General features: G+C 45.0%; 2 protein-coding genes across 12 annotated transcripts in view; one reads left to right on the top strand and one right to left on the bottom strand.

The window, feature by feature from the left end:
- LOC135920938 (uncharacterized) overlaps positions 1–18603 on the bottom strand; it is an 842780-nt gene that overhangs the window by 506111 nt on the left and 318066 nt on the right. The window lies entirely within an intron of this gene.
- The window catches only part of rsh (radish), a 171101-nt gene continuing 163717 nt past the window's right edge, over positions 11220–18603 (top strand). For 2 of the 3 annotated variants that reach the window (XM_065455202.2, XM_065455199.2), the window contains exon 1: positions 11220–11547. In XM_065455202.2, coding sequence (XP_065311274.1) covers positions 11248–11547 — 300 coding nt within the window. In that variant the 5' untranslated portion in view covers positions 11220–11247. The remainder of the gene's footprint in view (positions 11548–18603) is intronic. The other variant, XM_065455200.2, reaches the window with a different exon arrangement.

Raw genomic sequence — 18603 nt, forward strand, 5'->3', positions numbered from 1 at the left:
AAATTTCAATGTTTCTTTTTCTGTGCAGTTTATCATGACAGAAGGTCCTACTATATTTACCCTTTTAATTTACGGAGCGTACTTTGGTTCCCTTGTATAATGATGAATATAGTGTTTTGTGGCACAAGGGCCAAGTATAACCATAGGTCTCCAGGCCAGTGGAAATAAGTTGGAGGTGAAGCGGTGAATTACGAGCAATGGATGTGACGGGGCTGTTATGGGGCCTAAAAAACGGCGCGTAAAAATGCTTAAGTCCGTAAAGGGCACATGTTATAATATTATGGCAATGGTCCTGAAGCGTGCCAAAGACACGAAAGATACATTATGAAAGAATTATGATATACTAAAATTTGTCAGGGTCAAAAGATTTCCAAAAACCACTACTGCCTTAACAGCGCCCTTGAAGCGCAAGGACCTGAAAGCATGTGCTGTACAAGGACTGCTATCACAGCAGCATCCTCTGGAGAGATGATGCGCTACGAAAATATTAGGCTATTAACGTGCAACTCCACATCGTTCAAGAAACCTAGGACATCTTTGATGGTAAAATGTGGTTCTTCAGCAAGAAACAAAATCTGGATGGAGAGGGACACAAGAGCGCTATGCTAGAGGAAAATGTTTTCTTCTCTGTCTTTCATTTTCCCGACACTCTACGAGGGCGTGAAGGACGGTGAGCCATTCACCGCATCTACTACAGGTCAGAGGTTAATTGCCACTCAGTAAAAACTTGTGAGTAATATATGTGCGTCCTATTCTGAGGTGACAGAATAGGACATCAGTTCCTCGCATTTTTGTAATGGAAAGCCAGACACCTAGCTTTGGCGTAATCAGGTGGAGCTTATTATTTGTTTCAGTGTTCGACGAGCGTTGCCAGTGGCTTCGCAGTTTCGTTCGCAGAAAGTGCTTGTGATCTGGGGCAGGAATAGCAGCGGTATAGGACTAATAGCTTGCGATATAATTGATGTGGCCATTTGGTCTGCTAGCACATTAACCTCGATGCATCTATGGCCAGGAGCCCAACATAATGTCACGTGTCTGCGAGATCACTTTGGTGATTTCTCGGAAAGTCTGGTTCGCGCGAGCGGCTTTAACTCAACTTTAGCTCGCACATCTCTGCAACTTCTTTTTCCCTTCTCCCTCTTACCCTTCTCCCTTGCCGCACCGTAGAGTAACCAACCAGACCCTCGACTGGTTAACATCCCCTGCCTTCCTATATTCCTCTCTCTCTCTCTCTCTACGAGGTGAATAAATGTTGCACAAGTATGAGTAAAGCCCAATAAAAACAGGAATTTTGTGTTTTCTTAAAGGCATTTGTTCACGACACTTAACGAGTCCGTGAATATTATTGCTTTCTCTAGTTTTAATTTCTTTAGGTATTTCACCGCACCGTTACGTTACTGCATAGGCTACTGCAGTAACGTAACTTGTATGTGGGTTCAATACACCTGATTCAGGGAAAGAGGAACCAACAGCAGTGTAAGATACGCCAACGTGCGACTCTGATGCATCGGTGAAGAATTCAGATCAAGACTACTTCGATTGGAGTTCATGGAAATGCATTCGAATGTCGGGCTCTTGAGCATATTTTTTAACTCTTACAAGAAATAAGGGTCTATTATGAAAGTAATGCTCATGATTTTATTATGACGCGACTATCCGAGGCAGCGCGGTAAAACAGGTCGGGAAATGTGGAGAGGGTTCTACCCTGCCAACGCGGCCGGTCGCCAGTTTACTCCTAGCAGTGCGAGCGCATAACACGGCGCGATGGAGCGTTTCAACCATTTCTACAGGTCCGGTCAATAAATCTATTTTTTCGAGAAAATGCGCATTACTTTCATAATGGACCCTGTATATTACATTTTATCACCTACCACTCCCAAAAAGTTAGTTGCTTGGCTGGAGGCATTAAGCGATGTTCGAAGAGTGGGACATCCATTTCCACGCTAAGCTCCCACACACGCAGTAGGAAAGGCTGACTCACAGAGGATCGATTATGGAAAAGTGAAGTACACGTCGAATAGTTACCAATTTTAGAACACAAATGTTCAAGATTAGAGTGCACTTTGAGGAAATATGTGAAGCTGGTGTATGATCTCTGCAGATGGAGTGACCGCTCATTTGATTCTACATATAAATTTTCAATGGGGCTTGTTCTGAAGGCGCCTGTTGCCAGGCGGATACCCAGATGGTGGACGGGATCAAGCATAATTTAGTGCGCTCGGGGCGGCAGTGTTGTATATTACGGCGCCATAGTCTGACCGTGATTGAATGAGGCTCTGTAAAGATTCATTTACACATCCTGTCGCTACCCCATCTTGTGTGAGATAGTATTTTCAGTGAGTTCATTGTTCTGAGACATCTCGCTTTCAGATATGTTATGCGTGGAATGAAAGTAGCTTAAAGTATTATACCTAGAAATTTGTGCTCTTTGCTGACCGGTATTTGTTGTCCACACAGTTCCACGCACAGATCTGGAACCAGGTCTCTCTTTGTTGTAAAAAGAGCACAGTACTTTTTGTAGGGGTTGACTTTAAATCCGTGTTTGTCTGCCCACTTAGATACCTTGTTCAAGCCCTGCTGTTCTTGTCTCTCGCACACTGCAAGGTTACAGGATTTGAAGCCTATTTGAATGTCGTCCACGTTGACGGAATAAAATATGGCCGGCGGTAATGAAGCACGAGGTGCGGCCATCCTAGCTATAGAAAGTGTGCAGCTGAACCCGCCTCCCTGAGGTACACCAGTTTCCTGTATGAATGGACGTGACAATACGTTGCCGATTTTGACGCGGAAGGCACGATTGGACAAATAGCTTTCTATTAGGTTTAGCATATTGCCACGGATGCCCATTCCCAACAAGTTTCTAAAGATTCCGTGGCGCCACGTTGTGTCGTAGGCCTTCTCCATACCGAGGAATATGGATAAAATACTGTACAAATGCGTCACGGATATTACTTTCAATGAGCACAAGATGATCGGTTGTGGACTGCCCTTCTCTGAAGCCACACTGACAAAGATTAAGCGTTTTGTTTAGTTGAAGGAAATGTATGAGTCACCAATTGATCGTTTTCTCAAACAGCTTATAAACGCAACTTGTGAGAGCTATCGTGCGGTAACTTGCCGCCATCGAAGGATCTTTACCTTGCTTCAAAACACGGACCACAATCGCTTATCTCCATGCGGGTGGAAGATATCCGGCAGCTCAAGTAGTGTTGAAAAGTGCAAGTAATGTCAGCTGTGTATCAGTGTGTACGTTCGTAATAATGCCATACATTATTCTATTATTCTATCAGGTTCCGATGCAGAGCTCTTGCAAGCGATCAAGGCAGCTCTCAACTCGGCAATACACTAAAAGACGGTTATATGGCCCTTTCTGTATACATTTACAATCAAGTGCCTTACTTTCTGTTATTTGTTTGTGTTTTAGGAATCACTTCGCTTAATAGGTGGCGCTGGACACACGTTCAAAATGCTCCACAAGATCATCGGTCTGTTCTTCCAGGCTATCTCCTTTATCATTTACCGAGGATAATTCGCTGTCGCTTTATTCTTCTTATACCATCCCATACTTTTTTCTCTTGTGTGGAAGAAGTGATACCTAATAGAAACCTCACCTAGCTTTCTCTTCTTGTCTGTCGTCGTGTGCGCCTCCCTGTGAATTTACATGCTTTAATTCAATTAGATTCTCCGTAATTGGCGATCGACGAAGTATGCCCCATGCCCTATTCTGCCTCATTCGCGCTTCCTAGCAATCTTCGTTCTACCAGGGGACACGTATTCTGCATGAAAGACCATTTGTTTGTGGTATAGACTTTTGCGTTGTGTCTATAATAAAATGAGTAAAATATGACACGGCATCATCCATATTTGAATAGCTTAAAACATCATGTGATAAATAAGTTCATTCTTTGAAACATTTCCAATCGGCTGAGGTTAATTTCCAGTGAGGGAAATACGGGAGGAAATTTAGAGTTACTGGGAAGTGGTGACTTCCAAAAGGTTTTTTTTTGTGTGTGAGATTCCATTTCAGGCCAAGCAGAAGTGAATCAGTGCCAATTGCTAGGTCTGTCGATGGATGTGAATACGGTTGTACATTGCAATTGGGCGGCTGTTTCTTATTAAATAGGCATGCACCAGATGTCAGAAGAAATTGTTCTATCAGCCGACTTTTCGCGTCACAAGGGGAATTTCCCCCCACGTTGTTGTAGGCTTTAAAATCATCCACGAGTATTTAGGGTTCTGGAAGCTGATTTATGAGGTTATGTGGCTTATGTTTATGTGGGCATTAAAATCACCCACATGTATGTAGGGTTTCGGAAGCGGCTGCCCTGAAAAGGCGGTGGTCCCTGGTTCGAGTCCCGGCCCAGGATGAATTTTTCTTCAACTATGAGGCTTTTCTTTCGAGGAACCCTTATCGGTTTCCTTTGTAGCAATTGCTATGAACAGTAGGATGTCTGATTTTCCCTTTATTGAGCAATTTTCTAGTACGAATCGTATCAGCACTAAAATAAGCATAACTTAGGAGGAGTCGCGCACTTCACAGACTTTCATCGATAAGTGTCTTTAAAGCGGGTGGTTTCTTCGGTTATGCTTCTCATTACCGCCTAACTTCCAAGTGATCTAACCCAAATAAACTACAATCGATTTGTTTACAATATAAATCAACCATGGTAATGATGCCAAAGTGCTGATATCCTCATAATTCTCGCCATATACTTCTTTTCTCGCTCAAGTACTACTAAATGCACTTCTCATTGGGACACCTTTGAGGCAATTCGAACATGACTAGGGGAATGAATAAAACTTCTGGAAATGTCTCGCTTCATTTTTCACTGCAGTGCGCTTATCAAACTAACAGATAGTTTTCTCTTCTCTGCGTGCGTGCGCGTGTGTGTGTTACTAGACAAGTGTAGCCATCTTGCGTTACGGTATTTCTTTTTCTTCCTTGAAGTTTACATATTGATCTGAGAGAACTTTCGAGTTTTCAATTATCTTGTTGAGAATAAAATTCGAGTTAGCGATGGTTCTTCATGTGCACTCAGAACAACCTCGCACTCATTCTCGGTGTCTATGAAAAATGTAAGTGCAATTGCCAGCTTGAATGCATAAGAACTGTCACCGCTGCAAGGTTCACACATGGTTTTCTCTTTTGGCTCGAAGCCTAGCATGCTATAGGTACCCGCCATGCGATCATTAAATAGTGCGGTGCAGATGATGATCAAGGTGAAGAAAATTTACGCTCCTCTTTGTTTTAATTCAGACTTGCATTCGTGCGTTAGGTGTGGCTGCGAATAACCAGCTATCAAAATATGGACCTTAATAATAATAATATATGAGGTTTTACGTGCCAAAACCACTTTCTGATTATGAGGCACGCCGTAGTGGGGGACTCCGGAAATTTCGACCACCTGGGGTTCTTTAACGTGCACCTAAATCTAAGTACACGGGTGTTTTCGCATTTCGCCCCCATCGAAATGCGGCCGCCGTGGCCGGGATTCGATCCCGCGGCCTCGTGCTCAGCAGCCTAACACCATAGCCACCGAGCAACCACGGCGGGTGAAATATGGACCTTCTGCCATCAGAGTAAGCGAAAACGTTGCTGCAGCCACGTGGAATACATAAAGGAAGGGCAGTCATTATTATAAACGCACCCACCCAATAAAGGGGTATTCTGCTTAGGAGCTTAGTCTTGTTCAAACGCGTGGGGCAAAGCATTCAACACCTGTTTGTTTATCTTCTAGGTGCACCTCCGCGAACTCTACTCATATTCCACTGAAAGAAAAACGAAAGTCTTAAAATGAAGAGAATTACCTAGTGAAAGAACTGCTACGAAAACGATAAAGTGGTCTGTAAGAAAAAAAAAAGTTATCACTCCGCATAGTTTTGGGGCCCTCTATTGACTTCCAGTCTTTCTATATCACGCTGAACAGACGCAACATAATTCGGCACCAACATTATGTTTAGTTTCACTGCTCGACGGATTCTTCACCTTTCCTAGCTCCACAGGCCGTAGATTTCATGGACCGTTGAGTTCAGGTAAGCAAAGAGAAACGTAACTTTCTCAAAATATCTCGCTGCACTCTCACTTTCCATTATCTGCCATTCCCTCCCCCCCCCTCCCCCACACTGCTGGATTCACCCGTCCAATTTTCTATTCAGCGACCACCACCGTGGACCCTTTACAAAAGGATGTAAGGCGAAAGGGGGGAAATCTCATTTCGGACCTTGCACGATCAGGGGCTATCAGTGGCCGTTATTCTCTCATCTAACACCCACAACGTCGACCTACACGCAGTCCCTCCCTCCCTCTCGGCTTTCATTTCCACCCGTTCCTCACCGAGCGCTTCGCGTCCACTTCATCACTTACCCTCGAACCTCTCTGTGTGGATCGCACTGGGGAGCGTTTTGCACCGGAACGCCATTGTCCAGCCAGAGGCACTCGTGGCGTGGCCCGGATTCTATAACGGCCTCTTGTGCAATTTATCTTCCTCAGCGGACTGCCCATTCTTGTGCAGGTGCCTGGCGCCATCCGCCTCCATCACAGCCTTCACAGGCATGCAGTACTTGTCACCAGGGTGGGGGCGATCTGTATACGCCAGCCTCGCACCGTTTTCCCTGGCACGCTTTCTGTGCTCGAACCAACGCTTACGCATTGCCCTTGTGGTAATACGTATCATCCTCTCCACCGGAGGCTTCGAGGACACATTTCCCCACCTCTCTGATGACCTCTATAGAGCCGCTACTGATGTCTCCTACCCCCTTTTTTCAGATCTCCCCCAATTTGTAGTTTGCTCTCAGTAAGGGCTCCTAGCCTATTGAAAGGGTTCTGTTTTCCTCACTTTGCAAACTCGTAGACACGGTGTCCAGCACTTTGAAAGAGTGCTTGATAGCTTACGTCATAGCCTCCTAGAGCGACAGACGCGGCTCAAAGGTCTTAATGGCAAGACATGCAGGTCATGTATCCTTGACGTTACGTCCGAGCCCTTTGCTCTGTCACTCAATATTTATCGCTTCCTCAATATTAGTTCTGATGTTTAACCAAAACTGACATCTAGCTCAGGACGACGCAACGAGCTACGGAAAGAAGAATGATGGGAGTAACGTTAATGGATAAGAAAAGAGCAAATTGGTTGAGGGAACAAACGCGAGTTAGTGACATCTTAGTTAAAATCAAGAAAAAGAAATGGGCATGGGAGGACATGTAATGAGGAGGGAAGATAACCGATGGTCATTAAAGGTTACGGACTGGATTCCAAAGGGAAGTGAAGCGTAGCAGGGGGGGGGGGGGGGGCAGAATGTTAGGTGTGCGGATGAGATTGAGAAGTTTGCAGGGATGACATGGCCACAATTAGTACATGACCGGGGTAATTGGAGAAGTATGGGAGAGGCCTTTGCCCTGCAGTGGGCGTAATCAGGCTGATGTGACATCTAGCTCACACTTCCAAACTAAATAGCTTAGTTTTACTCGTGCTCACATTACTGCTCGTTTTTCTATTTTCAGTGAGGCTTGATTTTTTTTTTTGTGTGTGTGTAATGGCTATCATAGACTGCAGATTGGCACACAAAAATTTCTCTTTGAATATTTGTGAATCTTTGGATTAAATCTGGTGCATTTTCAATCCTATTTACAGAGTAACAGCGGCACATTCATTGGCAATTTCCTATTCTGCGAAATCATAGGCATATTGACACATATCAAACGATTATAAATATAGAGATGAACAATTTATCAATATACCACGGCTTACTGTTTTCTTATGGTGTCGCTTTAAGGTTCCCGTCTTCCTCTGACCCGTCTATTTTGTTCAAGTTTCACTACTGTAAGGTTCTGTAATATAATAAGGCACACTCTCGCTAACACGTTTCTTAGTATTTCGCGCATGCTAACAACACTGACGCTGCTCGTGTATGCTCCGGCCGGCCTTCTCCCAAACGAGTCGGGATCAATGGTGTCTCCGACGGCGCTAAGCGAACTTTCCAGCGCATATAGCCGCAGCCAATTTCGGTGCCCCTCACATGCACTGATAGGTCCGGACAGCGCTTCGCTCACCTGCGTCTTCAAACCTAGCAGGGCTGAGGTGCATCGAGGCTGGTTAGAATCACTTTAGACAAACCACTTGCCGCCCTTCTTTACTGTACCTCCCCATCGTCACGAGACCACGCTTTGTCCCAGGTGGCTCCACCCGCACTAAACCCTCTGCTTCGATCCTTATATCCGCGCCAGTATCCCCAATGCCAAAGCATCCCGCTCACCTGGATTCCATGAGCGAGTAGGTATAGCTGCGTTTGCCAAGTTCGTCCCTCACATGTTTATCTTTTGATCACTCGTTCGCTGTTCGCCAGACACAAAGAGAAAAACTCGCCTGCGGGGATTGAGTTGCAGGACGCGAACGAAGAGAGGATCGCCGAAACCTTGCGCGTTAGCCTTCGCACGCGTGCTCATCCACTATCGGCGCTACCCATGGGTAAACAAAGCGTGCGGCCTACCGGAGAATGGCATAGCCTTGCGTTGCATTAGCTGTGCCCCACTTTCTTATTTTACTTCCTGTACTTCTCCCTGGTGTCGCGCGCTCGCTCGCGCTGGGAATTGTGCGTGAAAGCACGAAACTCGCCAAGATGAGAGGAAGAGCAGTGTTGTTGAACACCGGCGATGCGAGCGTCGAGAGACGAACACCACAGGCGTTCTTTCTTCGCCTCACACGTGGTTCTTTGTTTGTTTGGCTCGTTTCAATTTACGCTTCTTTTTTGAAACATGAAAAATGTTTTCGGCATTCCCTATGAACCTGAGGGAATGAGTGTATGGAAGGTAATGGGGAAACCGGAGAGCTGGTTCGGGAAAATGATAAGGCTAAAGGCAATGAGGGAAAGAAAGAAGCTGCTCGCCCTTTTAAACGCTTCGTTCTCTTGCCTCGTATCCTCGCATTTATTTTTCAACGCTACCCAGAGTAAGAGAAAACCTGTTAGGTTCCTTAGAAAACCACGGATACAGATGCGAGAAAAGTTCGCATGAAATATGGGGTTGCCTCATGCCCAGTTAAAGAAGAAGTTTCTTGTTTTGAATTTCTTTTCAGTAGAGGCACGCTTTTCTAAAGCAGCTTTCCAAGAAAGAGCGATGCTATTTTAAGAAGCCTGTTCAGCGGAACATAAGATTCTCGATAAAATCTCAGGCTTGACTCGGCAATAGAATGTGTAACGGTATATAGTTGTTTCCAGCTTCGGTGTGAGTGATTGCTTATTATTGCAAAACGCGCTCACTGCTCGGGCAAAAAATTTACTCGCCTTCGAAGGTATTCGTTGGAGTTTCCCCCTTTCCTGTGTCGCGCATTCAGTCATGAATTATTTCTTTAGACTGTCTTTTATCGTCAGTGTTTTGGATGTCGAGATCATTGATCTGCTAAGAGCACTTGATTCTCCTCCATGTTCCCATTTCTTTAGCATTCATTTTCAGTGCTGATTATGATGTGTTCCCATAAGCCAACAACTCAGCTGCCTTATTTTCCTCTGCTGCCTGGCTATGTTACTGTCTTATCACGCAAAAACCGCTCCTGAGATAATCAGCGCATTTCTTGTGCTTAAATTAACACACCCACAACCCAAGGCTTTCCTCCTCCTCAGGCAAATCCTTCCTGATAAAGCAGCTTTGCAGAGGTTGCTCCTGTATGTTGAAGTAAAAACAGCCTTAATTTAGGAAAAGAAACTTCCCACATAAAGAAAACGTGTTAATGAACAATGCGCATGTTCACAAATATTGTCCTTTTCTTGTCAAGCAGTAACTTAATTGAATTCTGGTGCTTTACGTGCCACAACCACGATTTAATTATGAGGCACGCCGTAGTGGGAGATTCCGGATGAGTTCTAACAACCAAGGTATCCTTAACGTGCTCCCAATACACGGGACACGAGTGTTTTTGTATTTCGCTCCGATCGAAATGTGGCCGCCGCAGTTGCTCTTTGGTCCCGTGACCTCATGCTTAGCGGCGCAGCACCATAGCCGCTAAGCCACCGCAGTGGGTGACAGGTAATTCATTAATTGCAGCCACTTGTAAGGCAAGAAAGAGGGAAAGGAAAACGGTCAATAATTCAAAAGAAGTAGGGCCCCGCTCTATAAATATATTTGCATATGATCAAATTTTGAAAACTCTTGTGTTTTTATAAGTTAACTTACGTACTCACAAACGTGCGCTTAAGAAAAGTTGATGGGATTACTGGCTCTTTCGATAATATTTATTACGCTAGTGTCGTATAAGGTTAGGTAGCTAGATTATGCTAATAAAAAAATAACTATTGCTGCGACCCACCATCCCGTTACACTTATAGCAAACCTAAGTGTAAGAATAAAGTGCACAGAATAGCGGAGTGGGAGAGGGAACGTAGTGAGAGTAAAACAGGAGTTCTGGAGAACGGCTGGCTCTCTGCTTATTTACATAGGCACTCGTATTTAGAAGTGCTTTCTCGTCAACAGACTATCCAGCACACAAAACAGAATCTGTCTCTGCTGTAAAATTTTGGCGTTGTCACACAACAGAAGCACACGCGAACAGTGCATTTCCTTATAATTTAATTACTGCAGTGGATTTCTAGAGCTTTATTTCCCTGACGTATCCTTAACGTGACCTTAGACCACACCTTTGACGTGGCTACCACGTGGCTCTTTCACTTCTAATGAAAGTGAATCAGTTTATCGTAAGCTGTAGATTAATGGAGAGCTACTCCTATTATTTCAATGTCGACTTCAACAGACAATGCGTATTACTTTTTATGCACCAAGGTTACCTTGCGATGCATGCTGATTGTGCCCCTCCATCAGTGTAGGGTAACGAACCAAGTGAAACCGGGCCCTGCCTTCCCTTTTCTCTCTCTCTCTCTTGGCCAACTCTGCCCTATCGCAGTTTTTTTTCCCTTGTATTAGTCGACTCTGCAGATTCACTTATATATTCAATTTCGTTTTTGACACGTTCTTGCAGGCTGACCGGGCTCGGGAGGCAACCTCGCGCGACTTCGGTCGGACAGAGAAGTCGGAACCCTCGCTTGGAGACTGTCGGGTTCTTAAGGAGCGCTCAGAGAGCCCCAGCCGAATCGACATACCGAGAGGCACCAACCGCGCGCCTTAGTCGCCCGTCTGCCTCCCACAGTGCTGGCAAAGTGAAGCGAGCCCGCGCAAAACGAAATTGAAGCCAGCGGCGATGACCACGTGGTGGCGCGCGTGGCGCGGGCGCGGCGCGGGGCGCCGGTGACGGCGGCGCGCGGTGCATGTCTTCCCTGTGCTTCGTGTGCCAGCTGCCCATCCTCAGCCACCAGACATGGGGCACCTGGCCACAACAGCCGGACAGCGACACCGAGCCGCAGGACGACGAGCCGGCGGACGAGGACGAAGAGGAGGAGGACGAGGAAGACCGCGTGGCGCTGCTCGCCTCGACGGGAGACAACACTTCCTCGAAGTCGGACTCGGCGGCCTGCCTTACATCGGTCTCGTCCTCCCTCGCATCGGCGATCACCAGGAACTGCCGTTCACCCCAGGAGGCAAGGTCGCCCGGCGACGGCGCGTCAGCCGTAAGTGTGCTCTCTCTCTCTCTCTCTTTCAATGCGAAGCATTCTTGGCGAACCTCAGGCGCTGTGAGTGTATCCATCTATCTAGCGCCCTACGCCCTCATCCCGTCCAGGTCGCTTCTTCAACTGGATATATATCAGAATAGACATTGCGGGAGAGATGGGGAAGATGACGCATGCACCCACTATAATGCCATGTCGTGAGATCAACCATATGACATACTTGTCATGGCCCGTATGTCGTAACATAAATGGTATCAATGACATCATGCCGTCGTGGTCGTTTCTTAAACTCGACATTATCAGAATATATATGACATGTAAATTTCATTGCATCAATGACATGGAATGCAGGGTATGACTGCAATCCATGACATGCATACATGCATGAGCATGTCCTGCCATGTCACCCTTGTCATGTCATCTACGCATGTCTCGTCGCAGATATCTTGATACATATACAGTTAAAGAAGCGACCACGACGCCACCGCCTCGTTATTTATGTGATTCATGACAGTCACCTGGTGATATTCATGCCATGTCATGTCGTTTCATTCATGTTACGGATTTGATAAACAACGCGTTAAAAACAGACCTGACATGAATAAAGATAATGTCATGACAAGGATGAGATGCACAGAAGCCATTGTAAAGCAGAGAAACACGGACAAAGAAGAAGACAGGACACCACGGACGCTATCCTGCCCTCTTCTTTGTCCGTGGTTCTTTGCGCTACAATGGCTTCAATGCATATCAGCCAACCGACCCTAGAAGAATATAAATTTATTTATTTATTTATTTATTTATTTATTTATTTATTTATTTATTTATTTATTTATTTATTTATTTATTTATTTATTTATACATACTGCAGCCCGATCGGGCTATTGCAGGAGTGGGTGTGAAAGGCAGAGAAATGAAGAATAGTAAACAATACAGGCCCAATACGAATAGTACAAACAAACACAAACCAAAACTATTCAATGGCCGCCAAGAATAAGTTTAAAGGAAGAGAACGAGTAGCACCAGGCAAAGAATTCCAGTACTCGATTGCACGGGGAAATAAACTGTATTTAAATGTGTCCGTACGGGCGAAATAAGGTGAGATGTTTAGGTGATGGTGACTTCTAGTATTAGATGGTTTCGCAGGAGTTAGGTAGTTATCCGAAGATATACGGCAAGAAGAGTTAATAACGCAATACAAAAACTTTAGTGAATCCGTGCGTCGGCGATCTGAGAGTGGTTCTAAGCCTAGGGATGAAAGCGCGGTATACGGCGAAAAATCCCTATGGTACCTACGACATATGAAGCGGATCGCTTTCTTTTGGATGGCCTCAATTTGATTAATGTGGCACTGTTTGTGTGGATTCCAGACGGGAGAAGCATAATCGAGTATAGGCCGGATTAGCGATTTATACATGAGTAGTTTAGTATCTCTTGGGGCTGTGGTCAATGTGCGGCGCAGATAGCCTAACTTTTTCAGGGCTTTTGAGGTTATTAAATCTATGTGCTTCGACCAAGACATACTGGGTGTGAAAACGAGACCAAGGTATTTATATTCACTAACGCTCTGAATTGGAGTATTATTAACTTTGTAAGTAAACGCGGAAGGGGTCGTTTTATTAGTGAAAGTCATAACAACGGTTTTACGGACGTTAATTGTCATTTGCCAGGTATCGCACCAAGAGCTAAAATTAGAAAATGATTTTTGAAGCTGTAAATGGTCATCAAAGGAGGAAATTTTATGATACAATACACAGTCATCAGCATACAAACGTATATTTGAGGTTATGTGATGAGGCAAATCGTTTATGAAGATCAAGAAAAGCAACGGACCCAGCACGGAACCTTGTGGTACTCCTGAAGGCACCTCTGTCACCCTGGAATTAGCTCTGTTAAAGGACACAAATTGAGATCGATCGGACAGAAAACTAGAAATCCAGCTGAGAATGTGGGGATTATTAAGGATGGCGTCAAGTTTATACATTAATTTCGTATGAATCACTGTATCAAATGCCTTTGAAAAGTCAATGAAGATTGCGTCAATTTGGTTGCCCATGTCGAGGTTAATACAAATGTCATGTGTAAATTCACTTAGCTGTGTTAATGTGCTGAACCCACGTCTGAAGCCGTGCTGGAAATTAGTTAGTAATTTATGTGACTCAAGGTATTCCATAATGTGTTTGTAAATAATATGCTCTAACATTTTACAAGAATGAGAGGTTATAGAAATTGGTCGATAATTAGATAAGACGTGTTTGTCACCGGCCTTGAATAAAGGAAGAACTTGAGCCATTTTCCAGGATGAGGGTACTGTAGAGGAAGCCAGCGACTTGCGAAATATGACGGTGAGGTAGCGACAGGTCCATAATGAGTACCGCACCAAAAACAAGTTCGGAATGCCATCAGGCCCAGCAGACTTCTTAGTATCGAGTTTCAATATTAAGTTCAATACACCTTCTTCGGTAATATTAATGTCATTGATGGGTACGTCACTACGAGCAATGATATCTGGTTGGATGACGTTGTTGTCGCGAGTGAAAACGGACTTGAAGTATTCATTAAATGCGTTTGAAATATGAACTGGATCATTGGTAGAATCATTGTTAATCACCATAGAAGTAGCCGTCGAGTCGCGTGGCAAAACAGATGACCAAAATTTACGCGGGTTGGTTTTTAGTAGGCCCTGCAGCTGCACACCGAAGAAGAAATCTTTAGCGCAATTAATTTTCAGCCTAAGCTCCTCTTTTGCTTTAATGAAAGTCGTCATGGCTGTCTGGTCGGTAAAGCGCCTCTTACACCTTAGTCTATTTACACGACGTGTCAGATGTAGTATATCTCGCGTCATCCAGGGAATTTTCACGTTTTTCTTCTTAGTTTTTAAAGGAATAAAACGCTCAATACTTTTTTTAACCAAGCATTCGAAATAAGTTACCAATGCGTTAACATCACAAGTAGTACTCAGTGCAGCAAATTCTTCAAAACTATCAGACAAAGCGTCTATTATTGAAACATCATCAGCGCGATTAAAATCAGGAAATGTAGAGAAAACAAAGTTTTGCTTAGTGACCGAGAAATTTAGAGAGACAAGAACGGCCTGGTGATCAGAAATTCCCTCGATGACATCACTTCTGTAACCCTTTGCAACTATGTTAGAACTGACGAAAACTAAGTCGAGCAGAGCACCGCATCGTGTAGGTTTATTGGTAATCTGAACAAGGTTGAATAAAAGAGAAAAAGCAACTAGTTCTCTATTTATGGCAGTCTCTTTCACAAGTGTTGAAGTAGGCCAATGAATGCCGGGGGCATTAAAATCATGAATTAAAAATGAATATAAATGACATGTCATAAATTCCTCTATGCATGTCACCCATCCTCAGAGCAATGGCGCGCGACATGTGATTAGGCATTACCTGTTAGCGAGTGCCTATGCTCTCTCAATTTAATGTTCAGGCATAGGCCTCTTTGGCCGATATAGACGGGACCGCAGGAAAATGGAAGTGCGTGAATGTAGGCCTGAAATGAAGTGCGAATTCCTTTTGACATGCTTCTTTTTTTTTGTCCTTAAAATCGGGTGAAAACTGTATGGCACTACACGACAGCTATAGCAGCGTGTGCTAAAAACAAATGTACTTCACCGAGTTGAGCACATCAGGTTTGCTGCCACCAACAGTGATGCCAGCCTCGAACAGGTTCACGCTTTCGCAGTGCGAGGCAGGAAAAAAACTGAGTTATCCCCAGCTCTGACCTCAGAAGTAAGAAATCAAATTAGCATAATGGGCATCAGGACAATGTAGAGGGCACGGCGAAGAGGAAATAGAAGCGTTGTCTATCCTTCGTCCCTACTTCATGCAGTGTCGTAAAATGAGGCAGATTCGGTGAAAACAGAAAGTGTCTGGGGCAATCGGTGCACTTGGTGTAAAAAAATGCCTACGGTTTGAAAAACACTTTTTTTTTAGGATCACAAGTGGAAGCATGTGCGCTCGATCGAGGGAATTATCGTTGACATGCGGTTTCATCAGGGTCGCGTTATTGTGTGCATACACATCCCCTTTTTGCCTCCGCATCACTATCATTCGCTACTTCATTTGCTCCCCCATCTTCTCTACTAGAGTAATAACCTATATTGTAGTAGCTGCTTGGAATGAACTATCTGACATTACCGCAAACAAATGATATTTCCAGCTCCTTCGGTAGCTACCAACGATAAAAAATGAAGGGAGGTAAACAAACAGTATGCGTGGCAAGGATGAACGTCAAGTAAGTTACGCTATCATAACAAAGCGGCGGCTGAGTGGAAGCCAGATAGGCATGTTTTCGCAGCGAACGCACGAGTGCACCAGATACACAAGCGGCCGCAGGCCATGCTCGAAGCTGCCGCATCACGTGCGTAGCCATCCCAGACGCGCAGGCATTCTGCCACGCAGCCGGCGAAAAGAGAAACTGATCTGGCCACACACGCTCCACCGCACACAGAGGACGATGCATCATGTACGGGCGACGTGAGTCCTCGACTGGCAATGGGGATTCCCGCCGCCGCCGCCACCGCCGTCGCCACTACCGAGACGACAAGGTCTCATCGCGCGGAAAATTTGCTGATGCGAAAGATGCCGCCTCAGTCCTCGGCTAGAATGCGGCAGAAGCAACGAGACACAGCCGATCAAGCGACGTCATGTTCGCGGCGGTGAAACAAGCGACCAACGTAACTTCAGGGGCCACCGCTACTTCCGAGGCAGAGCGTAAAACGTGTTTTTGATCGAGCTTTCTTTTTCCCATTTCGAACGGCAACAGGCAGCTGATCTGTGTGCGGGCTTTCTTTCTGCGCTTCATATATAAGGGATGAGAGCTGGGCGATATGAAGTTGTCAAAATATTTAAACAACGTGAAAAACAAAGTGGCAGGGAAGAAGCAACGAAACGCTGACATACTGTTATGGTCTGACTTGAGCCCAATTCTTAAATTGCAACACGTGCAGTAAAGCAATTAAATGACAAGTAAGGTTTAACAAATGTGTAGCTCTGTACACAAGAGATGCAATGCAAAAATTAAACATAGCCCGGTGAGTTGGTATGACTGAATTCATATATCAACATTGCATGTGAATCCGCTCTAACATGCCAGAAATCACTTCTTCCCTCCCTTTCGTATTATTTTTTTCTGCTTGCGTGCGTGCGTCTTTGCGGAAGGGCTCTACAATTAATTGTCTTGAAGAAAGGCGCCTCACAAAGACGTCCCATGACATTAGGAAGGAATAATTGTCTGAAGGTCTCTTAGGTAGTGAGCTGTGAGTAAATGCAGTTATGGCGTGCAACTCAACCGCTCCCAATTACGAAGTACCACTTGGATAGCAAGTATTCGCAGGTAAGTGGGGTGCCGTTATCTGGACTGTAGACAGCCATACGTGTAATTGGCTTGGCCGCCGACTATGAAAATGCAAGAACCTACGGTGAACGCTTGTAAAGCGTGCTCTGCCACATGAAGGATACTAGTGCGGTTGAGCCATCTTTAGAACTCAAGGCGCACCCTTATGGTGTTATTGACATATAGCGTCGTTTACTGCTTATGACGCAACTGAATATTCGGCTAGCATTTTTTGCGTGACCGCTTCTTAACACTAGTACTCTATGAGTAACATTTTTCTAGTTCGCAACCTTTATATTGCGTTCCTCCTTAGTCACTAAGACTCGATGATAGCCTGCGCATGAATGCCACATTTCGCGCTGTGTTTGACCTGTTGCAGAATAATTCACACCGTGATGTTTCAAAGTACGCTGTGACCACTCACGAGCGTTCATGTTTAATTAGGCCATCTTATAACGTTAACTCGAATCATCTCCATCATTTCAGTATTTGTGAAACGTGGCGTGTTGTCTAAGAAAATCTGAGGAATTGTAATTGAAAGTATAGAAACGGGGCAGTAAGAGCTTGGATTTTCATACAGTCCAGCGCATTACGTTTCTATAAATAGTACGCCCTTAAATCATTCAAGCCACCTATGTTCAGCAAGAATCCTTCGATATTTCCCATTTTATGACTAAAGTTAAATAAACGCAACCGTATCGGAAACGGCACTAACCTAATGCCGTGGGTATTTTCTAAGCAGCAGGAACTTTCAAAGTCAACCCGCCGCAGGTGACGCAGTAGCTATAGTGTTCTGCTGCTGAGCACAAATTCGCGGGTCCAATTGTGATGGTGGTTAAATGCAAAAGAGCTCGTGCACTGAGATTTTAGCATGTGTTAAAGAACGCCAGGTGGTGAACTTTGGTCCGGAGCCCTCCACTTCGGTGTCGCTCATTTCCCCAGAGTTGCCTTGGGAAGATAAATCCCAGGAATCAAATCGACCAACTTTCACAGCTATTTCTTGCTGAGAGAAGCCATCTGCAACAACCTGCGAACGACTCCCATAAGAACACGGGGCAAAATTAAAAAAGAAAATAAGAACAAAATACGTCAGTATGCCTTCGTAGCTGCAATGCGTCTGAGGCACATTCAGAATCTTCCTGACTGCTTCGAATGTGTGACACTATAGATTAAAATTGACAGACACACACACTTCAGCACAAATTAAAGCCCTCAGACGACGAACTGCTACTTCTCAATAAGTTTAAGGTCAAAATGCGACGTATTTTGGCCGTAACTGTCAGAAGCGCACCACATACTGCTCTTGCACGACGAACTCGCACTAGAAGAGCCCAATATTTCTATCGAAGCCATTAGTTCCTTTACCAGTCACCTCCAACTGAGCTACAGCTATTGTCCATAACCCGTAAGAGATCCCGCCCGGTAGATAGATCGTCTTGCTCGTCTCATTGCCTGCCATCCCGCGCCTCCTAAGTGCCGTATCGTGCCTGGGAAAGAGTTTGGGCCGATAGAAGAGCGTGCCGGTCCTTGCCAGAGTCTCGACAAGAGGAATGCACGCCATAATCATGACGATTGCCTTGCTCCTGCCGAGGAACTTTTGTACACACAGGTCTGGTTATTTCCGTGCAGTGCTACGGAGAGTTGCGACGCAATGAAGGTAATATGGTTGATGCTACAAATGAAGCAGCAGAACGACTC

Source organism: Dermacentor albipictus, chromosome 4 (genome assembly GCF_038994185.2).
Source record: "Dermacentor albipictus isolate Rhodes 1998 colony chromosome 4, USDA_Dalb.pri_finalv2, whole genome shotgun sequence".
NCBI classification, from domain to species: Eukaryota; Metazoa; Arthropoda; class Arachnida; order Ixodida; family Ixodidae; genus Dermacentor; species Dermacentor albipictus.